This window comes from Falco cherrug, chromosome 8, assembly GCF_023634085.1.
Source record: "Falco cherrug isolate bFalChe1 chromosome 8, bFalChe1.pri, whole genome shotgun sequence".
NCBI lineage: Eukaryota > Metazoa > Chordata > Aves > Falconiformes > Falconidae > Falco > Falco cherrug.
The window spans coordinates 21,575,244-21,596,712 of record NC_073704.1 but is presented as its reverse complement, the minus strand read 5'-3'; the positions used below and the strand labels follow the sequence as shown (position 1 = coordinate 21,596,712).

Genomic DNA, 21,469 nt, shown 5'->3' with positions numbered 1-21,469 from the left:
GAGCATGCCCACCCATTTTTATTTAGTGTATCTTGAAAGGATTTCTCCATTGAATAAGGAGGGTGTCATAAATCTAAAGGATGTCACAAACCTAAATCTAATGACGACCAATACAGCAGGAAAACTGGGAAAGCAGCCCACCCCGCCTGACCGAACAGCACTTCCAACTATCAGATCAGCCCTTGCATTGCCCTCCTAGGTGACAGAGGTAAACGTATGGCAAAGGCACGGCCGTCGCAGCTCATTTCAGTACGTTACTGTACGCTGGTACTTAATCTGTGGGACATCTGTTCTGTTTTCCCCTTTAGTACCCAAATCTTCAGCTGTTCTTAGCATCTTTTCATTGGCTCCAGTTACATCACTGGTTTACACCAGCCCATCTGCTCTAACACTTGCTGATTTAATTCAGAAAGAATGGCTGCAAAGGATCAAAACCAGCACATTTGACTGAAATACTCGTCTATCGCTTTTCTTAGGTGCCCTTTCTGAATCCACTCGTAGCAAGTTTTAATCCTCTTCCCATTGTCAATACTCATCCACACGTAACTTGAAGATACTGGGCTTAGCACAGAGTGGCTGATGGCTACCTGAAAAGCAGGGTTCAGCTCAACGCGTGACCACCCACGACTGATCACTACAGCCCCCGCCACCTTTCTTACGCTCCAAGGTTGCTCCCTGAAGGCCATCTGTACAGAAGCAGGGTTATGCAAGAGCCCTCTGATTTGTAGCTCACCTTCTGAGATCCTAACCTCTATTTATGATTGTCTTCTCCATTTCATACAAAATATAATCTGCATATAGTCGATGTGCTGTGTCTTCAATGATGTTTCCTCAAAGCACTCGTCTTCTGTGTACTGGAGCCCTTGTCCATTTGATAGCATAAGCAACCATCTACTAGTTTTTTCAGTCATCCCAGAACTGTGACGGCTGCCTCAGAAGAAAAGCACCTTGCAGCTTAGATCAGTTCTGTCAGTTTTCCCCTGGCTTTTCAGTAGTGTCCTGCTTTGTATTGAGTTAATAAAAATACCTTCTCCTACTACTGAGTAGTTTAAAAAAAACCCAACGCAACAGCCAGGTACATAACGGTCAATCCAGAAATGCAGTTGCTGACCTCTGCCAGGTTTTAAAGGAACTGGCAAAAAGAACATCTATTGCTTCTACCAAAAAGGCAGGAAAACGCCCGTATGTTGTGTGTGAGAGATGGGCAGAGCTAGCAGTCGTCACGAGGTAACGGCAGCTGTGGTCACAGCATGGCTGCTGCTGAAAATGGGCTGATCTGCAGAAGTACAACTGCTCTACAGTTACTGCTCTGCAAAGAACCTTCTCCTGGCTCTTCCACTTTTTCCTTCTCCATCGCAGTACCTTATGCCTCTTGACACAAACCCTGGCTGAGCACCATCACGGGAAGCCTAGTAACACAGATGGTTTTGCAACACGATAAACCAGCAATATTTTTCACCACCAGTAACCAAGGTTGTTGTCACTCTCCAAAGACTCTTCTTGGTCTTGATTCTTGGTTTCAATTTTCAGCTTAATTTGTTCTTTTGTACACTGTCTTATTTACAGAACAGGCAGGTTAGACAGTTTGTCTAATTTTGTTTTATTTCTGTTAGCAGGGGCTAGTCCAATGCATAATGCCATAATAATAAATTCAATTAATTATCCAGTTGCTAACAACAGCCTATGTCTAACACAAGCATTATTTTGTCCTTATCACGTATAAATCTTTCAGGTATCCCTTCCAAGTTGCATTTAACCGCAGTATAGGTGGTTCAAGGGTCTGGGTGGCTGCCAGACCTCTAGAACTGGTCATCTTATGTACGTGAAGGTATTCCAGAAGGCTCAAGCCATACTTCTGCACATGCCACATCACAGGGTGGAAGCAGCTGGAGGTTCCTCACTGCACAACACCCTCCCCACCCACAGTACCTCTGTTCTGGAAGCTGGGAACAGAATGGCTAGAATAGCAGTCCTATTCTTAGTAAATCTGCATTTCGGTTTCTTGGTTTCACAGAACAGATACTGTTTGATCCCTATTGCTCATTCTGTCACATGCTGGCGCACAGACATAGTTTCCAGTAGATCCGCTGCCTCCTCTCTCACAGCCAAGAGTATTTCCAACTTTTTCTTTGGACAGTTTTATGTCTGCCTAAGCCTCTGTGCTATTTATTTAGGAGATAATAATGTAATTTTATGGCAAAACTGTCACAGGCTCGTGTACTGAAAGAATGACTTCCAGATAATGGGAGATTTTAAGCATCCTTACCACATCTTCCTGGCCCACTGTGACCTGCCTTTTGCAACAAATTGAGGATGAAATCTCCTGATGCCCTCTGGTCCAGTTGACACACAGCTAAAGAGATTTTCGAAACAATTACAATTTGTTTTACAAATTACAAAACAATTTGAAAGGATTACAGGAACTGTAATGGTACATAAAGTGTTTGTATAAAAAGTACTTTTGACTGCATGTCTGACATCACTGTATTCCATATAGATGCTTTCTCAGATATTCTAGCTGTTCACCTTTTGTTGACAGAACCATAGAATACCATTCAAAGTGAGGAATCTGTAGAATGGAATCATACAGAGTGTTAACATTGGTATACACCATACACCATCTTACAAGCAAAGGCTCTCTGACAGCTCTGGTTCTCCACTTGAAGGTATTTTATCACCTGTGTGTCCTTCCAAAAGCTAGGCTTATTCTAGTGCTGAAAAGGTTAATTTCTCAGTGTAAGGTTCTTTTTCATATAACTACAGGCAGTTTGCTTCCAAAAAGCAGCATAATTGCAGAGACGTAAAGCAGGTGCCCACGCAATACAGGCTCTGACAACTCATACAATCTCCCACCTTTCGAAACCCAAATCCAGAGAAAAATCCAAGGTCACTATAGTTTGTAACAATGTATCAAACTGGAATGGTCTATCAGTAGCACAACATTTGCTGTCTGGGCAACGCGCGAAAGGATGATTATCCTGGTAAAAAGAAACCAACCACACAACTATAACCTTAAGGAAGAACTCCAGATAAAATTAAGAGCGAGTAATTAAATATGCAGGAAAACCTGCAGTCATTAGCTTCCATTACCCAAACATTTCTATGCTGATGGCTGTGCATTATCCCTGGCCACTATTCCCTGTCACAGCACTATTACTGCAGCAGACAGACAGCATCCATATTCCATCTTGCAGCTGCCGTAACCATCTATCACTCAAGGAGGGTACATTCAATCTTTTTCCTAGCGTAGGAATCTTTGATGAATTGAATTGAAACTTGTTTCACTTTTTCCCTTTTAGTCATTACCCTGAGATTGCTAGTTTGCCTGCAGTAAGGTAAGACTGAGATGTTTTGACTTCTTTGCTGCAACCGCTTTCAAGAGGAGGTGCAAGTTCTATGAAGTCCCTACACCATCCTGAGAACAGCTTGCAACTTCCCCCCTAAATACAAAAATCACTCTCACCCAGTAGGTGCTTGTAACTATTAAAACTATCTCTAATCTTAAAAAATACTTTAAATGTCTTGAAGTATCAATCTGCACTATCAATACAACTCAGAAAGGACATAAAATGTTGCTGACTGCTCACCTGAACTACCCTGTACCCCAGCATCTCCAGGTGTCGCTTTTTCACTGCAGGTTCTCCTTTCAGATGATGTGAATCTTTGCTAAAAGCTTTTGAATCAAGAAATTCCAAAGCAATTCTGCAAACAACAAAAATGTGCATTTATTTTCAGGTCCTATCTGAATAGCCAGAAGTGGTATTTCTAGTTCAGTTTTGACAGTTGCTGCAAGACTACTACTAGATAAACCTGGCAATTCATAGAAAAAAGAAAGTCAAACAACTTCCTGAAACTGGACAAAACATTTTCCTCGTATTGATCGAGAAATACTTGAACTTCACATGATTCAGAAAAAGAATTTCCTCCCTCTGTTTCTGTTCAAATGGCAAAACCAGCTAACCAGCATTTTCAGGGCTTACATTTGAAGAGGTGGGAGGAAAGACAGTACTCCAGTCTCATGAAACACATTTCAGGAGTGGCCTGTCTGCTCTAGTGCACGGGGTCTGGCTGGGACGAGGTTCCTTGTCTTCACAGCAGCTCATATGGTGCTGTATTTTGGATCTGTGACCAAATCTGTGTTGATAACACACCGGTATTTTGACTATTGCTGAAAAGTGCTTGCACAGCAACAAGGCCTTCTGTTTCTCACTCTGCACCCACAGTGTAGAGGCTCGCATCGGCAAGAGGTTGGGAGGCAACACAGCTGGAACCTCCAACCGGCCAAAGCGGTATTCCACACCATATAACATCACGCTCAGCAATAAAATGGGAGAGAGTTTTTCCAAAGAAGCCATTGCTCCAGCATTGGTCTGGTGGCGAGTGACTGCTTTTACATCCATTGTTTTCTTTTCCCTTTTTAAAATTTAATTCTTTCTTCTCCTCACTTATTAAACCATCTTAATTGCAATCCCAGGAGGGTTTTTCCTTGCTTTTGCCCTCCAGATTCTCTCCCCCATCACACTGCAGAGGAGCGAGTGAGCAACCGGGTAGGAGCTTAGCTACCGGCTGGGGTCAACCCACCACACCTAGGAAAGCTAAAACTCACAAGGCTTTCAAAAAAGGAACAGAGAAATAAATAGCCTCAGGGTTGCAACAACCATTCAGGGCATAAGCATCAAAAAAAATGGGCTAAAACTTGATCTGAACTTGGAAGCTTGGAAGAGCTAACTTGCAAGAATTTGACGTACTAACCTCTGAGCTCCTGGTGGCAGAGCCTTTCTCCCTTCATCTTCGATGTCATGTCGCAAATATGCTCCCTCCACATCATCCAACGGTGTATTCCGAGCCACATAGGAAAAAGGCTTTTTATTTTCATCCAGAACGCACTCGAAATCTGCAAGACAACACAACAAATCTGTTCACTGACAAAAAAAAAGTGGAAGAATTTGAGCTGTACAGTGTTTACTTGTAGAAAAACTAAGTGATAACCATAATTAGAGATCCCCTACATTATTTATATTACGCAGAACTTAGAAACAGTATTTTATAAAGCAATTTCTTCTTTGCAGTATCTCATGTCCACATGCCCAGGGGCTTCCTAATCTTAGTGATAATAGTGATACCACAGGTCTCCATAACAATCCTCAGAGGATTAATTTCTCACCTATTTCATAGCAGTATGGTGTGAGAACAGATATCCTTGCATAATGGCTTCCTCCTAAGATCTCTGTCAGCATTCTGTGAACATGCTGTCGCAGTGGATGTATTCGCCCACTGCCTAAGAAGACAAAATAAAGAATTCATACATCAAAACTTCCACAGCCAAAGTTTTGAAAATAGCACTTTGTGACACCTCATTTTTGACATCCAACCTACTGAAATAAAACTTTTCCACAGACACCTGGTGTTATTCCATCATAGTTCAGAAACCAAAACCATGTGATCATCTTCTGGGGGGAAAGGGGCAGGTGCCTATGAAGCATGAATTTCAACTCCAGACTTTCCAACCCAGGTTTTCTCATTCACATACTATAAACACTTCAGTTTCAGGTGTCACCTGTTGGATTTTGTTTGCTTTTAATCATGCTTAGACACTTAAATATTTACTTATTTTGCATCTATTATAGGCACACCACACTATCTGTCACTTCTCTGTCTGTTGCAGATTGTTTAATACCTTGCTCCATTAAACACCTTCAGTCTCAGAGATAAAGTAGCTGAGTTCGATGGAGTGCAAAGCAGATCTTCCCCAATAGAACTAGTGGAGGAGATACCAACTTTGCATTTTAGAAGAAATGTCTAGCAGACTGTTGAAAATAGGTTAATAGTAACAAGGGTGGCCTTTCCTCTCCTAAATTACTTACTGTTACTTAAGACACCTTGGCAGTAGCGCTCATGAAACCAAGGGATGTGAAACTCCGGGCATTCCAGACAGACTGCTCTGTTCAACTTCATGAGGCATAAGCGGACCCTCTGTTTTACGGTATCAGGCAGGACTAAGTTAAACAAAATAAAAAAGGTATGAACTGCAATGTGAGAAACCCAATACACTGAACCAAATAGCTAACGCTGAATTCTCTACTAGAGATGCAAATATCTGTATACTTCGGCATTTATAAAATTCATGCTGCAGAATCTTAGAAAGGTTCTCAAAATACCTGAGGAAGAAATGAAAAAATAACAGTTTTGCACAACAGCAAGACAGAAGAAAGGAGCAATTTAAACTCTCTTATATCGTTTCATTTCTAATGAATTGATTGAAGGCAAAATGGCAACAGTACACTGACAGCAAACAATGTACTGGTAGAAAGAAGCAGTCAGAAAAACACTCAGTCTCTTATCGAGAGAGAAGAGAGCGACAGGACTCATTTCTTGCAGACAAGAACCCCACATTATTTCTTGAACTTTGTGACTATTTGTAGTAATAAATACCACACTAATGTAATTTTATTTCCAATAAAATTGAAGAATTATTACATACTGAGTGCAGTAAGTTGACTATAGAATTTGTTTCAAATGAGCTCCTCTCATTTGGAATACAAGTCTGTACTTTGAAAACACAGCACAAATTTTTGTTTTTACCTTCCCTTTTAGCACTCAAAAAATGACTAGATTATATAGAGGGGTCTTTCCAGAAAATGGAATTGTTCGAAGAGCAGTTCTACTCAAGTCATATATAGGTCTACAATTCCATTTTATGCCAAATGCTACATAATCAAATTCATCAGGGCGACAGGTATCTACCTGCAAGTTGAGCATCCAATTTGCTTAGGAAAGAAACATCAAATATCCTTCTTATCAGAACTGGAGGAAAATACCCAGCCACAGCCAGAACATGACCAAGCAGCACCAAGCGGTAAGTTTCAAAACAACCTTTAAAAAAACCAAACAGAAATCCACATTAACACATAACAAAGTTGAAAGCATTTGCAATGCCCACCCCCTGGCCTCCTGAATCATCAATTTTCTCTCTTAACGTACTAAATGAACACATATGTAGATTAAGGACCACCTCTGCTAACTGCACCAAAGCATAAAGTAACTCTTGCCAGGTCTTTGCAGGAGGAAACTAGTTAGCTTTAAAAAAGGTCACTCCACAATATTTTAGTAGACAGCAAGTTTTCACAGTTGTGTGGCTGTATCATCAACCAAAAAAAAAAAAAAAAAAAAAAAAAAAAAAGTCCTTACGCATTTCCTCTACAACTTAGCCATTTCTTTGTGATGAATTACAAAATGTATCCTATCTCCAAATGATGATTCCTGGGGAATGCCACAACAATCCTATACAATAACAGCACAGCAAATTAATCAGAATTTTGACTTACTTTTTACTATGCTCAAGATACCTTGCTAGTCCCTTATCAACAGTAATTTTTAAAGGGTGAAATGAAGCTAGAAAACCCAACAGAAGCAAACATTGATTCTTTGTCATGCTTTAACCCCAGTAGGCAGTGTTTGTGATAAGACACTTTTTTGTTTTGTTTTTTTTTTTAAAAAAAACACCCCCCCACCCCCCCATTCTATTCCCATTTTTATTCAGTACAAATAATAGCTTCCAATTATATTTATTTGATGTCAGAATATCTTTGTCTAATGTACTTACTCAAGTTAGAAGTAAGATATTGGATACAACTCTCAAAGAACTCCTCATTGGTAGGAGGGTCATAATTCATAGCAGAGAAGAGGAAGAGAATAATATAGATTTCAGAGGGGTGGATCTAGAAAAAAAAAAAAGAGATCCTAAATTAAGTCACTGCAACATATCCTAATATTGCTTTACAATAAAAACAGGGTTTATAATTCATTCAGAATTGGGAGATTTAAGTCTAGATAAACCATTTTCTAGATACCTATTTTTGGTCAACTTTTCCTGGAGAAAAATATATTAAAAAACCCAAACACCAGAAATCATTAAAATTACAGCTATGGCTAAAACTCAGTATCTGTTTCATGTGGATGACACAAGTTTTTCTGTATACTTAGACTTTAAGAAGCTTTTAAAAAGGTTTGTCTTAAAGAAACTAAACTCATAAAATAAAATCAAACATCTATATAAATGCAATTGAGAAGAGTGGGGAGGGGGGTGGGGTGGGGAGGAAGAAAATGCAGTAATTTTGACCAAAAAGACAGGCTGTTGGGAAAATCCCCACAAGAATGACTAATGTAAAAATATACACTGTGTGATGTGACTATTTGTAAAAGAGTTTAAAAAAAAAGTATTTAAGATGGTCAAATGTAAACCTGAACACAAAGGATTATGGCTGACCTAACACAAACTGACTGAACAATAAAATAAGAAAGGAAAATTAAAGAGAAGTAAGTGCAAAATAATATACATAGAAGCAAAACAGCTTCGAGTGAACACAGCAAATCATGAGCTCCAAATCAGGTAGACTGAAGTAAACTTTTAGAATCATTGTGTGGATTGTGCTTTGAAACACATTTACTACTAACCTGTAATTTCTTCCTGAATAACTTACACAGTACAGAAAGAAAAACTGTAATACCTTGTCTATATTTTCAACAGTCACACAAGCTATTCTGTCAAGTAATGAAGGACAGCGGTGGTTTGTTTTTATGAGAAAAAAAGACAACTGTCGAACATTTGCCCATGTTATTTGGTCTATCAAGCGCTGACACGTGGCCATAGTTTCCTCAGTGAGGACTTCTTCAAACCACTCTCCATTCACATGTGTAAGTTCTTCCAACAGAAGATTTAAGTTGTTGCCTTTCTGAAGCCTCTGAAATCCACAGTCATTTAGTTTTTGCAGAAGCTTTACACATAGCTCAGAACTTTTTTGCCAGTGCAACTGGTCATAATGATTCCATTTGACAAGAGCTGTAGCAATGCGATTCAAATGATGGAGCCTGCACTGAGGCAGAACTGCTGCTGCTTTGTTTATAATGATTTCCTCCACTTGAAAGGAAGGAAGCATGGCCAGACCACGAATTATTGCAGCAGTATCAGCAGGTATGACACTTGATTTTAAAAATCTGGAAGAGAGGCAGAAATAAAAACAGACCATCAGTACGGACAAAGCGCAAATGTTTAAACAAATATTTTACAGGCACAAAAATTCTATTTTAAAAGTCAAAAACTGCACATCATAAAAATAAGTAGATATATAATACCTATATTATATATATATATAAAATAAGTAGAATATTAACAATGTGGTGGAAATTCACAGTCAGTGACTACCATCTTTTTTCATTGAGATTAACTTCTTCCTTCTAATTTATTCAAAACAGAAAAAGGGAAGATGACAGGGAGCATCTCAGTCAGCTGGTGAGGCTTCAAGTGTTACTGATAAACACAGAAGTCCTTAGCAAGGGCAGAAGGTCCACCTCTGTGAATGGAGTCTGTGGGTTTCTGGGCCTAGATAGTTTCCGTGATTTCTGTCCTGGAGAGCACCAGGTTCTGAGGTGCCTGAGGAACATGAAAGCATCATCCACTAAAAACATGCACAGCCAGGGCACTGCATTCCTACAGCAGCTGAGCAATGAAAGCAACAGTGGCAAATCTCTTCTCCCACAATTCCAGAAATTGTTTCCCTTTCTGTGTTGCAACTGTACAACCCTGAGAAGTAACTAGTCAGTTCTTCAAAAGAAGAGTACTTCTGCTTCACACTTTCATTTATCCCAAACATAGCATACTTACTGTATATTTTTCATTTCTTTTTCCTTCAAAGATCGAAGATGACATTAATACCTACCCTTCCTATAAAGTAACAGTTAAAATTTCCTGTTCGGTGTCATTATACTGCAGCAGCCAAAGGGTGAGGGGCAAAAAAACGTATTTTTAAAAGATATCACACCTTTTAACAGATACTATCAGGTCTATGGCCAGACAATATCCACTTCCTATCCTATGATTTACGTGTTTAATAGAATCAAATACTTTTAACAGTTTGTTATATTTTCATATTTTATGGAAACAAAACAATTTAACATCTTTAGCTTGTTATTTAAAATACTAAGTAGACAATTCTTTAATACTGAAATGCTAAATTTCCAAGAATACACACTTACCCATATAGTAACATTTTTAGTTTGGCAAAGAGCTCCAGATTGTGGCAACGCAACTCCACCAAGTACTGTGTTAACTTTACCAACTGTAATACATGATAGCTATCCAAATGTTTGTGCAGAACAGAAGTCATCCTGAATACAAAGAGAAAAAAATGACATGGTATTATGCTAACACAGAAGATATTGCAAAACCCCACATCCCACATGAAGAAGGGGTGTCCTGCAGTGCACAGTATCCAGGTGGAGGGTTCCACACACCTACACTCCTCTCCACCCCAGTTTTGACAGTGTTCCAAGACACAGCAGGCTCTCTCCACTTAGCGAATTACAAAATTAAAGCCCTCATCACAGCAAAATAGTTATTTCACTCTAATAATTTCCATTGCAGACTTTGAAATCCCTGACATTTAGAGCAGACCAAGAATGGGATAAACTAGAACAGCAACACCAGCTTCAGCACCGTGGTACTCGCATAATGGTGAGGTTGCTACAGAACAGTAAAGGTTGCTACAACTATGGTGGTCTAAAGCTGCAAGAGGGGGCTAGATTTGTAGGGAAAGATAATACCTTAAGATCTTCTTTAGACAGGGAGATTCAAGAACAAGCATGAACTCACCTGGTCTTCCCTTCGATACCGCTCTGCTCCTTGCCCTTTTTCTTCAAAGGGCCTACTTGCTTCACATAACTACTTTCAATCCAGTTACTGCTCACAAGCTGCATTTAACTCTGCTGCATCTGTGACTTATATCTGATGCTACATCTTCTGTGCCCAAAACCTCAGCTGCTTTTCCCTTCACTGTACGAAAGATATTACCTCTCTCTATAAACAACGTTCAGTTTACAAATGCAGAAAATCTGGCCCAGGTTTTTAAAGATGCAAGACTTGATAGTTCAAAGTAGGGCACAATGAAGAAACAATTCACATCAGTGACAGGATTTCCTAGATAGGACACATTCTCTGCAACTTACTACATTCTCATTTGTCTCACAAGTTTACAGTAATTGTTTGAGGCTAAATCTACTCAAACAGGATCACGTATTTGTAAACAAGCCAAAAATCCTATTACATCAACTCAGTAGGGTTAAAATGCCCTTCTATGAAATTCCTGAACTGCCTCAATTACTTCTGGGTCAAACTGTGATATTCTAAAATCTGTGACAGCTCATTATATATATAGTATATATGCACATGTACGCAAGTGACACACTCTCTACTTCCAATTTACTGGATATTATATAGTTTTCCATATTAAACAGAAGTAGTTTACCTAGAGAATACAAATTCTTAGTAGTAACAAAAAAAAATTACTTTTTGAGTAGATGAGTATTTCTGCATTTCATTTTCTGCATCGTCTTCAGTATTACCAATACTTGGTGACTGCTAAATTCTTCTGCCATGTGCTCTGCAGTTACTAGTAACCTAAAGATGAGAAGAAAAGATCTGTTCTCCAAAGCAAAACAGTTGAAAATCTCCAGCAAAGACTGCAGCCATTTTCTCTGTCTAGGAGGGAAAGAACCAATAGACTACTCCAGGAAATACAGGAAAACAAATTCCCCCAAATTAGAGACCTTTGTTCTGTGGACCTTCTCCTAAACACTTGATTTATATGGCACAGATAAACCAGATGTGAGTGTGTTAGATCAGTACATACTGCCCTGATGCTAGAAACTAGCCAGTCCAATAATTCTGAAAGCAGACACAAAGTAGGGAAGGTACTCTAAGACACTAAACAATTCATAATCAATCAGCAAGCTACCGATAACAGAATCAAACATGAGCTGAACTGGTTCTGGGGCAAATAAAGCCTATTAATTTTTCTACCTCAGCACTGATTTTTATGAAAAATAAAATAAATTGAAAAAAAAAATCTAGGAAAAGCTTTTGGAACTAAGTCAGCTATGGCAAAACCAACACAGGCTTGCAGTATATCCCAGAGCTCCGACGAGGCGAATGTTCATGAAGAAAAGTCTGAAAATATGACCAATTGTAATTAACATAGCAAATCCCGCCTAAAACTGCACACTTTGAGAGACCCATGACTAATACCACCCCTAAATAGGACTCTGTAGCACAAGAAACACAGGCAGAGAAAAATCTGCCACACAACATTATGCTCTAATTGCAAAATAAACGCTGAAGTGTTCCCTGCTGACAACCTTTCATATAGAATATGATGTACAGCAAACTGGAACAAGACAAGGCTCAGGCTGTTTCAGCTACTGCCAGTCTTAAAAAGGAAAAAGCAACACATACCACTGCATGTGTATTTCTCAGGGGAAAGACAGAAAGCTTTTTTACTACCATCCACTGTGAAAGGAAGGCTGTAGTCTTAAGAGACAAAGCTACAAGATCACCTTGCATAACAGCATTCACATACCCCTTGACTGTATCTAGCTTTCTATGCAACTGTTTTAAGACAAACTGCTATGACAGTATGAATAATTTAATAACACACTGCTACAAAGCTCCAAACTAGGAAACCAAATGCTTAGCTCATAGATAGGCTCAGAAATTCCTCCAACCAGCAGTACATTTTTAATTTCTGTGCAAGACTATGTATATATCATAAATAAGACAAAATTGTTAATAAACTTACCTTTCCCTTACCTTGGATCCTGCCATAGGCCCAAGAGTAAAAAATAATTTTGCAAAGGTTTCAGGATCATAATGATCATTTATAGTTTCAGATAGCAGCTGTTTAGCAACCAAGCGGAATTCAGCACTGTCAAAACCCAGCTGCTCGTACAGTCCAAGAATAAGACTAATACTGCGTATATCAAGACCAGAGGCATTTTTAAGGAAAATCTGGTTGCATTTTTCTAGCAATGGATGATGGTATCTCAGTTTAACATTTTGAAGAAACTGTAGTACTCTTTTGGCATAGCTGAAGTGGACGGCATCCTTTTCTTCCAAGAGCTGTCCAGCCTTGTGTAGTAATCGATCTCGAAAACTCTGTGAGATAACATCAGATATGCTGATCATCAAAACTGACAAGATCCTAAAAAATTTAAAAGATTTTACACTTAAACGTTGAACATGAGTAATAAATTTTAGATTTCTTAAATAAGACTATGCAAAGAAAGGAACGTTAGGGTATTGCTGGCTTCTGCATAAAAAGGAATTTTAAATCTAATGCAGAAAAAACAATGAGCAAAACCTATTTCTCCTACTAAAGCAAAAATTCCCCTTTCAGTGAATTTCTGAAACAATTGGGATTTTTCAACCATCCCTTACAAAGTTGTATGCAATGAAAGCATTTTGCCTAAGGCAAGGCCCTGACTTGCCTGATTCTAATTTGCAAAAAAGATCTTTAATGTTCAATGGAAAATAAAGGAACCTAAACAATTCTCAAGTAACAGAATGGGGAGAAGAGTCATTGTCACTCCTAAAGAAAGAAACCCTTCCTAGGGAAATAAAACTTATGACCACAGGGAGAGTAATTTCTGTAAAGAAATGCAGTCCCATTCAGTGAGTTTCATAAGCAGGTTCCTCACATCCACAAAAATACAATGTTGTGACTGCTGGTGCTGTGTAAAGTAAAAAAAAGCAAGAGCAGCCTTTGCTGTGATGGTCCAGGGAAACAGAGGCAAGAAAAAGAAGCCTGGACTTCTTTGACTAGGGCTGGGTTTTAAGTAATTTTACTATTAGGGTAATGCACTAGATATGCTAGCAAGAGAATTGGTTAATTCAACCTGACCAAAAAACCCCAAAATTCTCTGAAGATAAATAAAAATAACATTTCTTGAAGACTCCTTATTGCTCTTCACAGTTGTATAAACTAAAACCATGTCACAGCAGAGAAACTACCAATGTCAAGGAAGCGAAATATCTTTTGGTGAGTCAATAGCCTCTAAATTCTCAAAAAAGTCCGTGTAAAATTTAGAACCAGGGTAAAGCAATATCTGCCGTTTTTTCCCCTGTAAGTGGAAGATTAATTTTAAGTCAGTGTTTAAATGGGTTATAAAGAAATTCTACACAAAATCATTGGAAAAATGCATTCACCTAAGCAGACCTGTCCATGAAAATCAACACCCGAATACAAATCACCTCTTTCCCACAAACCCCAAACAGCAGAAAAACAACCTCTAGTTGAAAAAAAGGAAAACCGTTAAGCAAAGGCAGCCCAGCAATTGTGACATATTGCTTCTCCTGTTACTCAATTTCATTCTGACACTTACCTTATATCCTGTATAGAATCCAGCTTCACGTCCACAATATGAGCTACTTTGCCAATTACAGGACTGCGATGTCTGCGTTGCTTGTATAAACATAGTGCAAATTTAGACAGAACTGGCAAACTAAGCCTGCCAAGACATCAAAGAAAGAGTATTTCCCTTTTAATTCTAGTGAATACCTGAAGACAAAAATCTACTTCAACAACTACATAAAAGACAAGGTTATAATCAAAATACAAAACAAGGAAACAAGTTACCTAAGCATTTTCTATTTGGTCACCTATAGTGATAGCACAGACTTAGCCAAAACACCTATGTACTTCATATTAAAGAATATTGCTCATATGGAGCTCTAAAAAAACCAGAACTTCTTCATTTAACCAGAGCAGTTTAAGAAATCTATGAAGATTACATAGTCAAGCAATGATGTGAAATAGCTAAAATGAATGCAAGCAATGTACTACCTGAATATCATTTTGTGTTCAAGCTATACTGAATTGATCTACTTGTCAAGATGCCCCAGGGGTTAAGCTGGGAGAGGCAAGCCTGTGATGCTAGTGCCAAGACCGACACTAGATTCCTTCTGCCATTAACCTGAGATTAAAGAATGAAAATTACAATATAAACCGTTTAAAAGCTGGACAGCAAGCACTAAGATACAACTGTAAATATTAAAACTTGCAATTTACTTCAAACACAGAAATTTACACAGACCATGTATTTAAAAACCTTAATTGTTGGTCCCTGTTGTTGGAGTATCTGAATCTCTCAAGCATTTGTGTACCAACATCCATCAATACTCAAGGCCTCTGTATGTATAAAAATAATACCCGAAACCTTCAAAAAACATAACTGATATTTGAAATAGGTAACATTTAAAACATCTTGTAAATACTTTTTGAGAACTCTGTAGCCTCACGTGAAGCAAATCACGCTTGCAACTTTTCACAAAGCGTAGCAATACAGCACTTACCTTTCCAGTCTTTTCCATGCTTCTGTAACAAGCACATCTGTCAGAGAATCATGGCCTTCAACATTGAGCCTTCAGAAGCAAGACATAAGTTTGAAGTTTGCTTCAGCATTTATAAAGAAATAAGATATGTCCTTTTGTTATGATAAATAATGTTTTGCTTTTCTATTGCTCCCTCCATTCAAACAGATTATAAATATTTGTGCATCAATAATCACAATTCAGTTTACTGGGAGTGCAAAACACATCAGTTCTGCCTGCATCGCAAAAACTGAAGCACAAGACATTAAGTCATCTGCGTCACACAGTCAAAAGTACAGAAGCTGGGACAGGGCTGTCTCCCAGTTTCCTTATAGGATGGCTCTGCAGTGAAAATTCCATCTCTTTTTATTACCAAATACAACACGTATATATGTGGGATCCAAAATAATGCTGCTTACCTCAGAATACTATATAGGGTGTCCACTACGGCCTCATCTTCCATGTGTTCCACCTTGTTTTCTGCTAAAATGCAAAGAGTAAGAAACTGGGAGTGATTTCTTATATAGTCACTAGTCCTTAAGAGTAGTGGCCTCTTCTTTTGCAATTGCCACAGGACGTTTAACGCAATTCCCACATGTTTTTCAGAAAGCCTGGTCTTGTTCCTTTCAACAAGGCTGAACACTTCATCTTCATGGGTGCAGCTATTTATCTGGCTCAAAAGCAGATCACTACTCAGAGTTCGAGCTTGGTAAAGTCTCAGTGTATGCAGGCAAACCTGCCTCAAACAAAGCATTTTGCTATGCCTACCAGCTATCCTTAAAGATAGTTTTCAAAAAGATCCTTCTTTCAGTTTTCACAGTAAACCATGTTGTTATGAAGAACAAACACATGTATTTGAAAAACAGAGGATCGCTCTTCTTTCATCCTGTATGGTCACTATATTAAGAAGAATTCAATTTTGAGGTACCTGTAATGAGACAGAATTAAAGCAGTTAAGTACAGTCACAACTTCTAGCTGAAAATCAACATCTCTACCTTTTAATGTTCTGAGTAAGATAAGCTTGAGAAGAACCTACAGCCTGGATTATTCCCAGAGAAGCTCCCAACAATGAACACTGACAGGCTCACAAGCACTAAGAAAAGTTAGCTCACTTGGCAAGTTTTCGAATTTAGAAACCCTCCTTTCAAAGGCACGTATGCTATCATGCTACTACCAAGAAGGTAAAACTGAGCTTTTTAACATGCAGGCACTGCACGACTAAGTCAAGTGAGGCTTGCTCTCACTAGGCCACTTCATAATCCCAAACTTGGGTCCAGGTACTCCCAGAAAACACAACTATTGGTGGTAAAAGGAAATAAAGTGGCAAGAGCTCCTGAGCTGGCATCACTGGATTCCTCTGGCTCTCTAGATGCATCCATCCCACAGTGATATCTACTGTACCCTGTCTACAAGCCTCTCCCAGAGTTTCCTTCCTGCTCTGCTCTCTTACAAAAGAGATGTGGTCTATGTCTTGTAAACACATAAAAATTTTGGTATGTGGCTTCTAGTCAGGAAGGTTGACCACCTTTGTAATACAGGATCGGTCGCAACGCATCAGCTGAAATCACCCACTGCACAAAAGAAAAGTAACATAATTCCCCAAATTCTAGTGGCAGTTACAGCTTTATCTATTGAAATCTGGTAAGTATTGACTTTTTTTCTTAATATATCCCCCAATTTGTACACAGTGCTAGCACACGTGTATTCCACAACCTACAAAACTGTTTCCAAGCTGCAGAACACAAACTACTGCTGGTAAATGTCACGGTACAACAAAAAAGACCCATCAAATTCCCTTAACACAGAGACCACTGAAAAATCTGCAAGTCTTGCTTTAGGAGATATAACCATTAACAACAAAAATTATCAACATACTGAACCTTCAGCAAACTTGAATGCTCTTCAACTGTAGGCATGATTCCATCAGTGCAACATTATCCAGGCAACAGCAGCAGCACATACTAGATCTACTGAGAAAGAAAAAAACTTATTTGGGCAGTCTATGTCAGGTAGTGAAACCATTCCACAAAATTAGATATAGCTGGATTTCTTCTGATGTCTGCACAGTCACCTTCACAGAATAAAAAGTCAAATGACATATTGTACTGCACTGCTGTTGCTGACACTGGGGCAGATACAAGGAAAGCTAAAATGAAGTCATTTTAATTTTGATGTTGTAATGTGAAATGTTTTCTTCCCTGTGCAAAATAAAAGCATACAAAAATAAAAGATGCAAATCTCCTAGATATTATACATTAAGTACCTTTTATAATAATAATTTGCTTTATGGTCCCTTTTTAGAGATTGCTTTTATTGCTTCTATTTGTTCCATATGGCAGCTGTCTTTACAAAGAATTTATTTCACTTCATCACTGAGAACAGTTGTGTGACAGTATTTATTCCATGTAATCTCCATAAAAAGTATTTTTGGCTTTTCCCTCTTAGTATGCAGCCACACGCTTTTAGAAGTAGCTGGGTCTTCTCATGAGATTTTATAATATGTATATAATAAGCTGAAATACAGATCAAAGGTTGGTCAAGCCACTGTTAAATCACAGTCTAGTAATCTTCCACAGTCTCAAGTACTAGATCAACCACATTTACCAGAACATTTGACAATTTTTTTACCCTACAGATTTTCCAGTTGACTGAAAATACTTCTTCTGTTCCCTTTTGCCATGCAGATTCATGTTGATGGAGCCAACCAGATACAGTAACAATAATCAAAAGCGGAAGTGACTGACTGTTCTACCAACAGCTTCTAAGGAGAAGCTGCAATACAGAGTTACCAGTTATTGAAACTACTTAATTTAAAGAGGAAAAAAGCATCTCCCCTACAATGATTTGATAGTAAAGCACAGCATGAAAAATAGCACAAATTTTTAACCTTTTTGTATGACCGTGTCCAGAGTTCTAGCTGCAAACAGGGTTTTTTTCTTAATCCTGTTACAGAGAATTAAGACAGCATCAGACAAAAACTTCTGAGAGCATATTGATACTTAGTCCCCACAGTACTGGCAAACTAAGCTGCCAGAAACCAGGATGAAGTAGATACCTGAAGAGAACATAAAAACTTCATGCTCATATAATTTGCTTGTTAGCCCAGGTAACACATCCTTTCCCCTACTCGTGCTGCAGCGGACCCTGCATCCCCTACCCTAATGACTGGGAACCAGGATCTCCATCTAAAACACTCTGCAGGAAGTTTCCAAGTATTTCTCTTTCTGGAAGTATTTAGCAGATGTAAGTGATTTATCACAAACCTGTATGCAATTTTAAATTGCAATTAATTCTAGTATCATAAAAAGGAAGCAAATAGGAAACACTAGATGTTTTGAAACTTACAAATACACACATATTAAAACATAGATAGATTAAAAATAGGGAAATTGTACGTACTTAAGGAACTATTTCTAAAGTATTCTACTTATCATGCAAAATATACACTAAAAGGACAAGAAATTCTTTAGCATAATTTCCTAACAGTTGAAACACAGTAAGCATGCTCATGGCTTACAAACTACAGCGAGCCAGGAAGTCTTCCACAAAGCAGAAAACGCGGACACCCACCACTCCCCACGTATAGAAAGTATTAAAGGTTTAAGCAAGGAAGTGTTAAGAGAGCTGCCTGTGCCGTGCAGGTGTTTCACCTCTGCCAAATCCGCCTCAGTTTCCGTGAGCCACGCCGCGGGCAGCACCACGCCGCTGTCAGGCGGCCCAGCGGCGGCCCAGCAGCGGCCCGGCCTGCCTAGCGGCCTGCCTAGCGACCTGCCTGGCGCCCGGCCTCCGCCCGCCGCCAGCTCACCACGGGCCGGCGCCTGCTCCCCCGCGGGGCCACCGTGACCCAGAAGCGCTTCTGCAAGAGCGGGGCAGGGCGCCGAGCCGCCACACGGGCCGCGGGGCGGCGGGCGGGGAGGGGGCGGCTAGGGCCGCGCTGGCCCCGCCCCCAGGCAGAGGGCAAGCGGCCCGGTTGGGCCCGCAGCGCGCCGCGGGTAGGCGCCAGGCAGCGGCGAGCACGACCCCCGGAACCGCCTGGCTCGGCCGCGGCCCAGCCTGCCCTCTTTCCCGCGGGCCGGCAGCGGGCAAGAGCCGGGCGGTGCCCCCGCCGCCCTCGCCTCACGCCCGACGGAGAAGTGGCGGCGGCTTGCGGGGCGGCCGGCGGCGCGGGAGTTGGGGCGGGGCGGGCGGGGGCACGGCCGAGCTGCCGGCAGGCCCAGGCCGCCGCACCGGCTGTCGGCCCCGCGGAGTGTGCGGCGCCTGCTGCCGCTGCCCTAAGCCAGGGCTACTGGGACGGCAAAGTCCGGCACCCGGCAGGGCTAAACAGGCACGCACAGGAATCGGTGCTGTCTGCGCGACTGCCGAGACCTCCCTGCGCCCGCAGGACACGATCTGGGAAGCCCTTTTCCCACAAGAGGTGCGTTCCAGCCGCGGATGGGGACTGCGGGCTCAGAACAAGCGCCTGCGCCTGCCTCGGTCCTCCGTGTCCGTCCCTGCACCTATGTCCCGACACAGAGCATTTCCCACGGGCCGAGATGTCAGGAAATGCAGGGAGAAAGGGGGAAGTCCAGCCAGTTAGACCTTCCAAAGGAGATAAAAATAATAACTTTAACAGTTTCAAGGTCATCTTGATTGTTAAGGTCATGCTACTAAATCAATATTTACATGACATATTCTGAGGGGAAAAAAAGTCTTCCATGCCTAGAAAGATCACAAGGGGACTGACATTCTGGAAAGGTCAAGTTCAAGAGTTTGGATTCACTGTACTGGAATTAATGTTGCTTTATATTACACTATAGTTTTTTATGCCTTGCAAAAAAAAAAAAAAGTATTCTGGAACACAAATCTAACATGTAACATGTATATTGCTTACATTGTATACATACAGCTTCAGGTCATCTTTCTAGACCTTTTCTCACCACCATTGATAATAACGTTTATATAGAATAATAATCTTAGATTGTTCACAACCAGGACTATTACCATGACCAAATTTGACCAGCTGTTCTGTGGCTATCAAAGGTTTTGTTTATTTACTTGTCTGTTGTTGATCACATGTGTACCTCATACATTGAATGCTTATGAATAGGGAATTCATTCAAACTAATAAAATAGCCCCTGCTTTATTTATTATAGGTATGTAGTGTTTTAGAAAAATAGCATGTAAAATTTTTAACTGGATTTGTAACAATTTTTCTAACTCTAAGATTTGTAACTGGAACAGCTCCTGCACCCATTCTGCTTGCAAATCCAGATCACCTTAGTTACAGTCTATACAGGCACGCAAGTAACAGAGGGAGACCCAAACCCTGTCACATGATCTCAAAGAGTGGCACTTACCTCATTCAAGAATCTCAGGCCTTGTGCAAACCTATGTAAGAACTCCACAGCATCTGATCCTCGACTTCAGAAGAAAACTATTCCACATTCATGTAAAGGGGATTTCGCAAATCCTACGGTTTTTCATTTACAAGATGCTGTACTTTTCACTTTTGACCTGTCAAGTACATTTGGATGAAATAATAATGCCTAAGACAAATTAAAAATGCTAGATGAAATTAATCTTGGACACATAGGGGTAGAAAAAGAGATTTATCAAAGCACGCTGTGCTGAAGACGGTGTTGATTTTTACTGAACGGAAATGCAGTCACCAGCTTCTTCAGGATTTCAGAACTCACAGGTGGCCATTTCTCAATTTTTGAAATTTTTTCTAGAAATTCAGGAGAAAATTTGTTTTCCTGCTTTCAGCTAGTCACAGGACTTCCATTACCTCCTGTTACGTACAGTTACCAACTCCAGTATCCACTGGTCTGAGCCAAAACTCTTCAGAGGAGGTACGTACTTCTGTGTCTTAGTGAATTTTGAAGATGCTCACAGCTTTATGCATTGTCCTGAACTTTCACGTCCCTGTTTTTAAGATTTTAAATTAACTTTGGTAATACAGACTTATGGGACAGGATTATCAGGAACTCTTTTTTACATACAGTTGGTCCAAATTCCCATTTTTAGTTTTTTACTGCGCCTAACGACGTGTGCCAGGTGCTGCTAGAGTAACCCTAAGCCCTTCCCGTACTGTTTCGGACGCTTCGTTTACCGCTCCCTTGGCCATTTTCCGGGGTCTTGCTGAGCCTGCCCTGCTGGAAGGCCGGCACAGCCCCGGGCACGCCTGTCTGGAAGGCGCTAGTGTACCTGCAGGCGCACGGCAGGGGCCTCCAGCCGCTCCGGCGACCCCGGCGCGTTCCCGCGCTGCGACCGGCCTCGCCTCAGGCGG

At 40.3% G+C, this 21,469-nt stretch overlaps 1 protein-coding gene across 17 annotated transcripts; it reads right to left on the bottom strand.

The window, feature by feature from the left end:
* Positions 1–1,584: 1,584 nt before the first annotated feature.
* Positions 1,585–21,457, bottom strand: FASTKD1 (FAST kinase domains 1). Of its 17 annotated transcripts, none has more exons than XM_027810824.2 (17): positions 18,851–18,974; positions 18,088–18,143; positions 17,081–17,170; positions 15,619–16,127; positions 15,182–15,250; positions 14,212–14,337; positions 12,630–13,031; positions 11,342–11,452; positions 10,033–10,164; positions 8,508–8,994; positions 7,604–7,718; positions 6,745–6,873; positions 5,865–5,996; positions 5,165–5,278; positions 4,753–4,894; positions 3,588–3,702; positions 1,585–2,569 (listed from the first exon to the last, which is right to left on the bottom strand). In XM_027810824.2, the coding sequence occupies exons 4-17, from the start codon at positions 15,951–15,953 to the stop codon at positions 2,480–2,482; spliced, it is 2,499 nt and encodes an 832-aa protein (XP_027666625.1). In that variant the 5' UTR covers positions 15,954–16,127; positions 17,081–17,170; positions 18,088–18,143; positions 18,851–18,974; the 3' UTR covers positions 1,585–2,479. The 17 variants fall into 17 exon arrangements, with proteins under 17 accessions (XP_027666625.1, XP_027666627.1, XP_027666628.1 ...); XM_027810826.2 differs by having other exon boundaries at positions 17,081–17,167; XM_027810827.2 differs by lacking the exons at positions 18,088–18,143; positions 18,851–18,974 and adding an exon at positions 20,538–21,457.
* Positions 21,458–21,469: the final 12 nt, after the last annotated feature.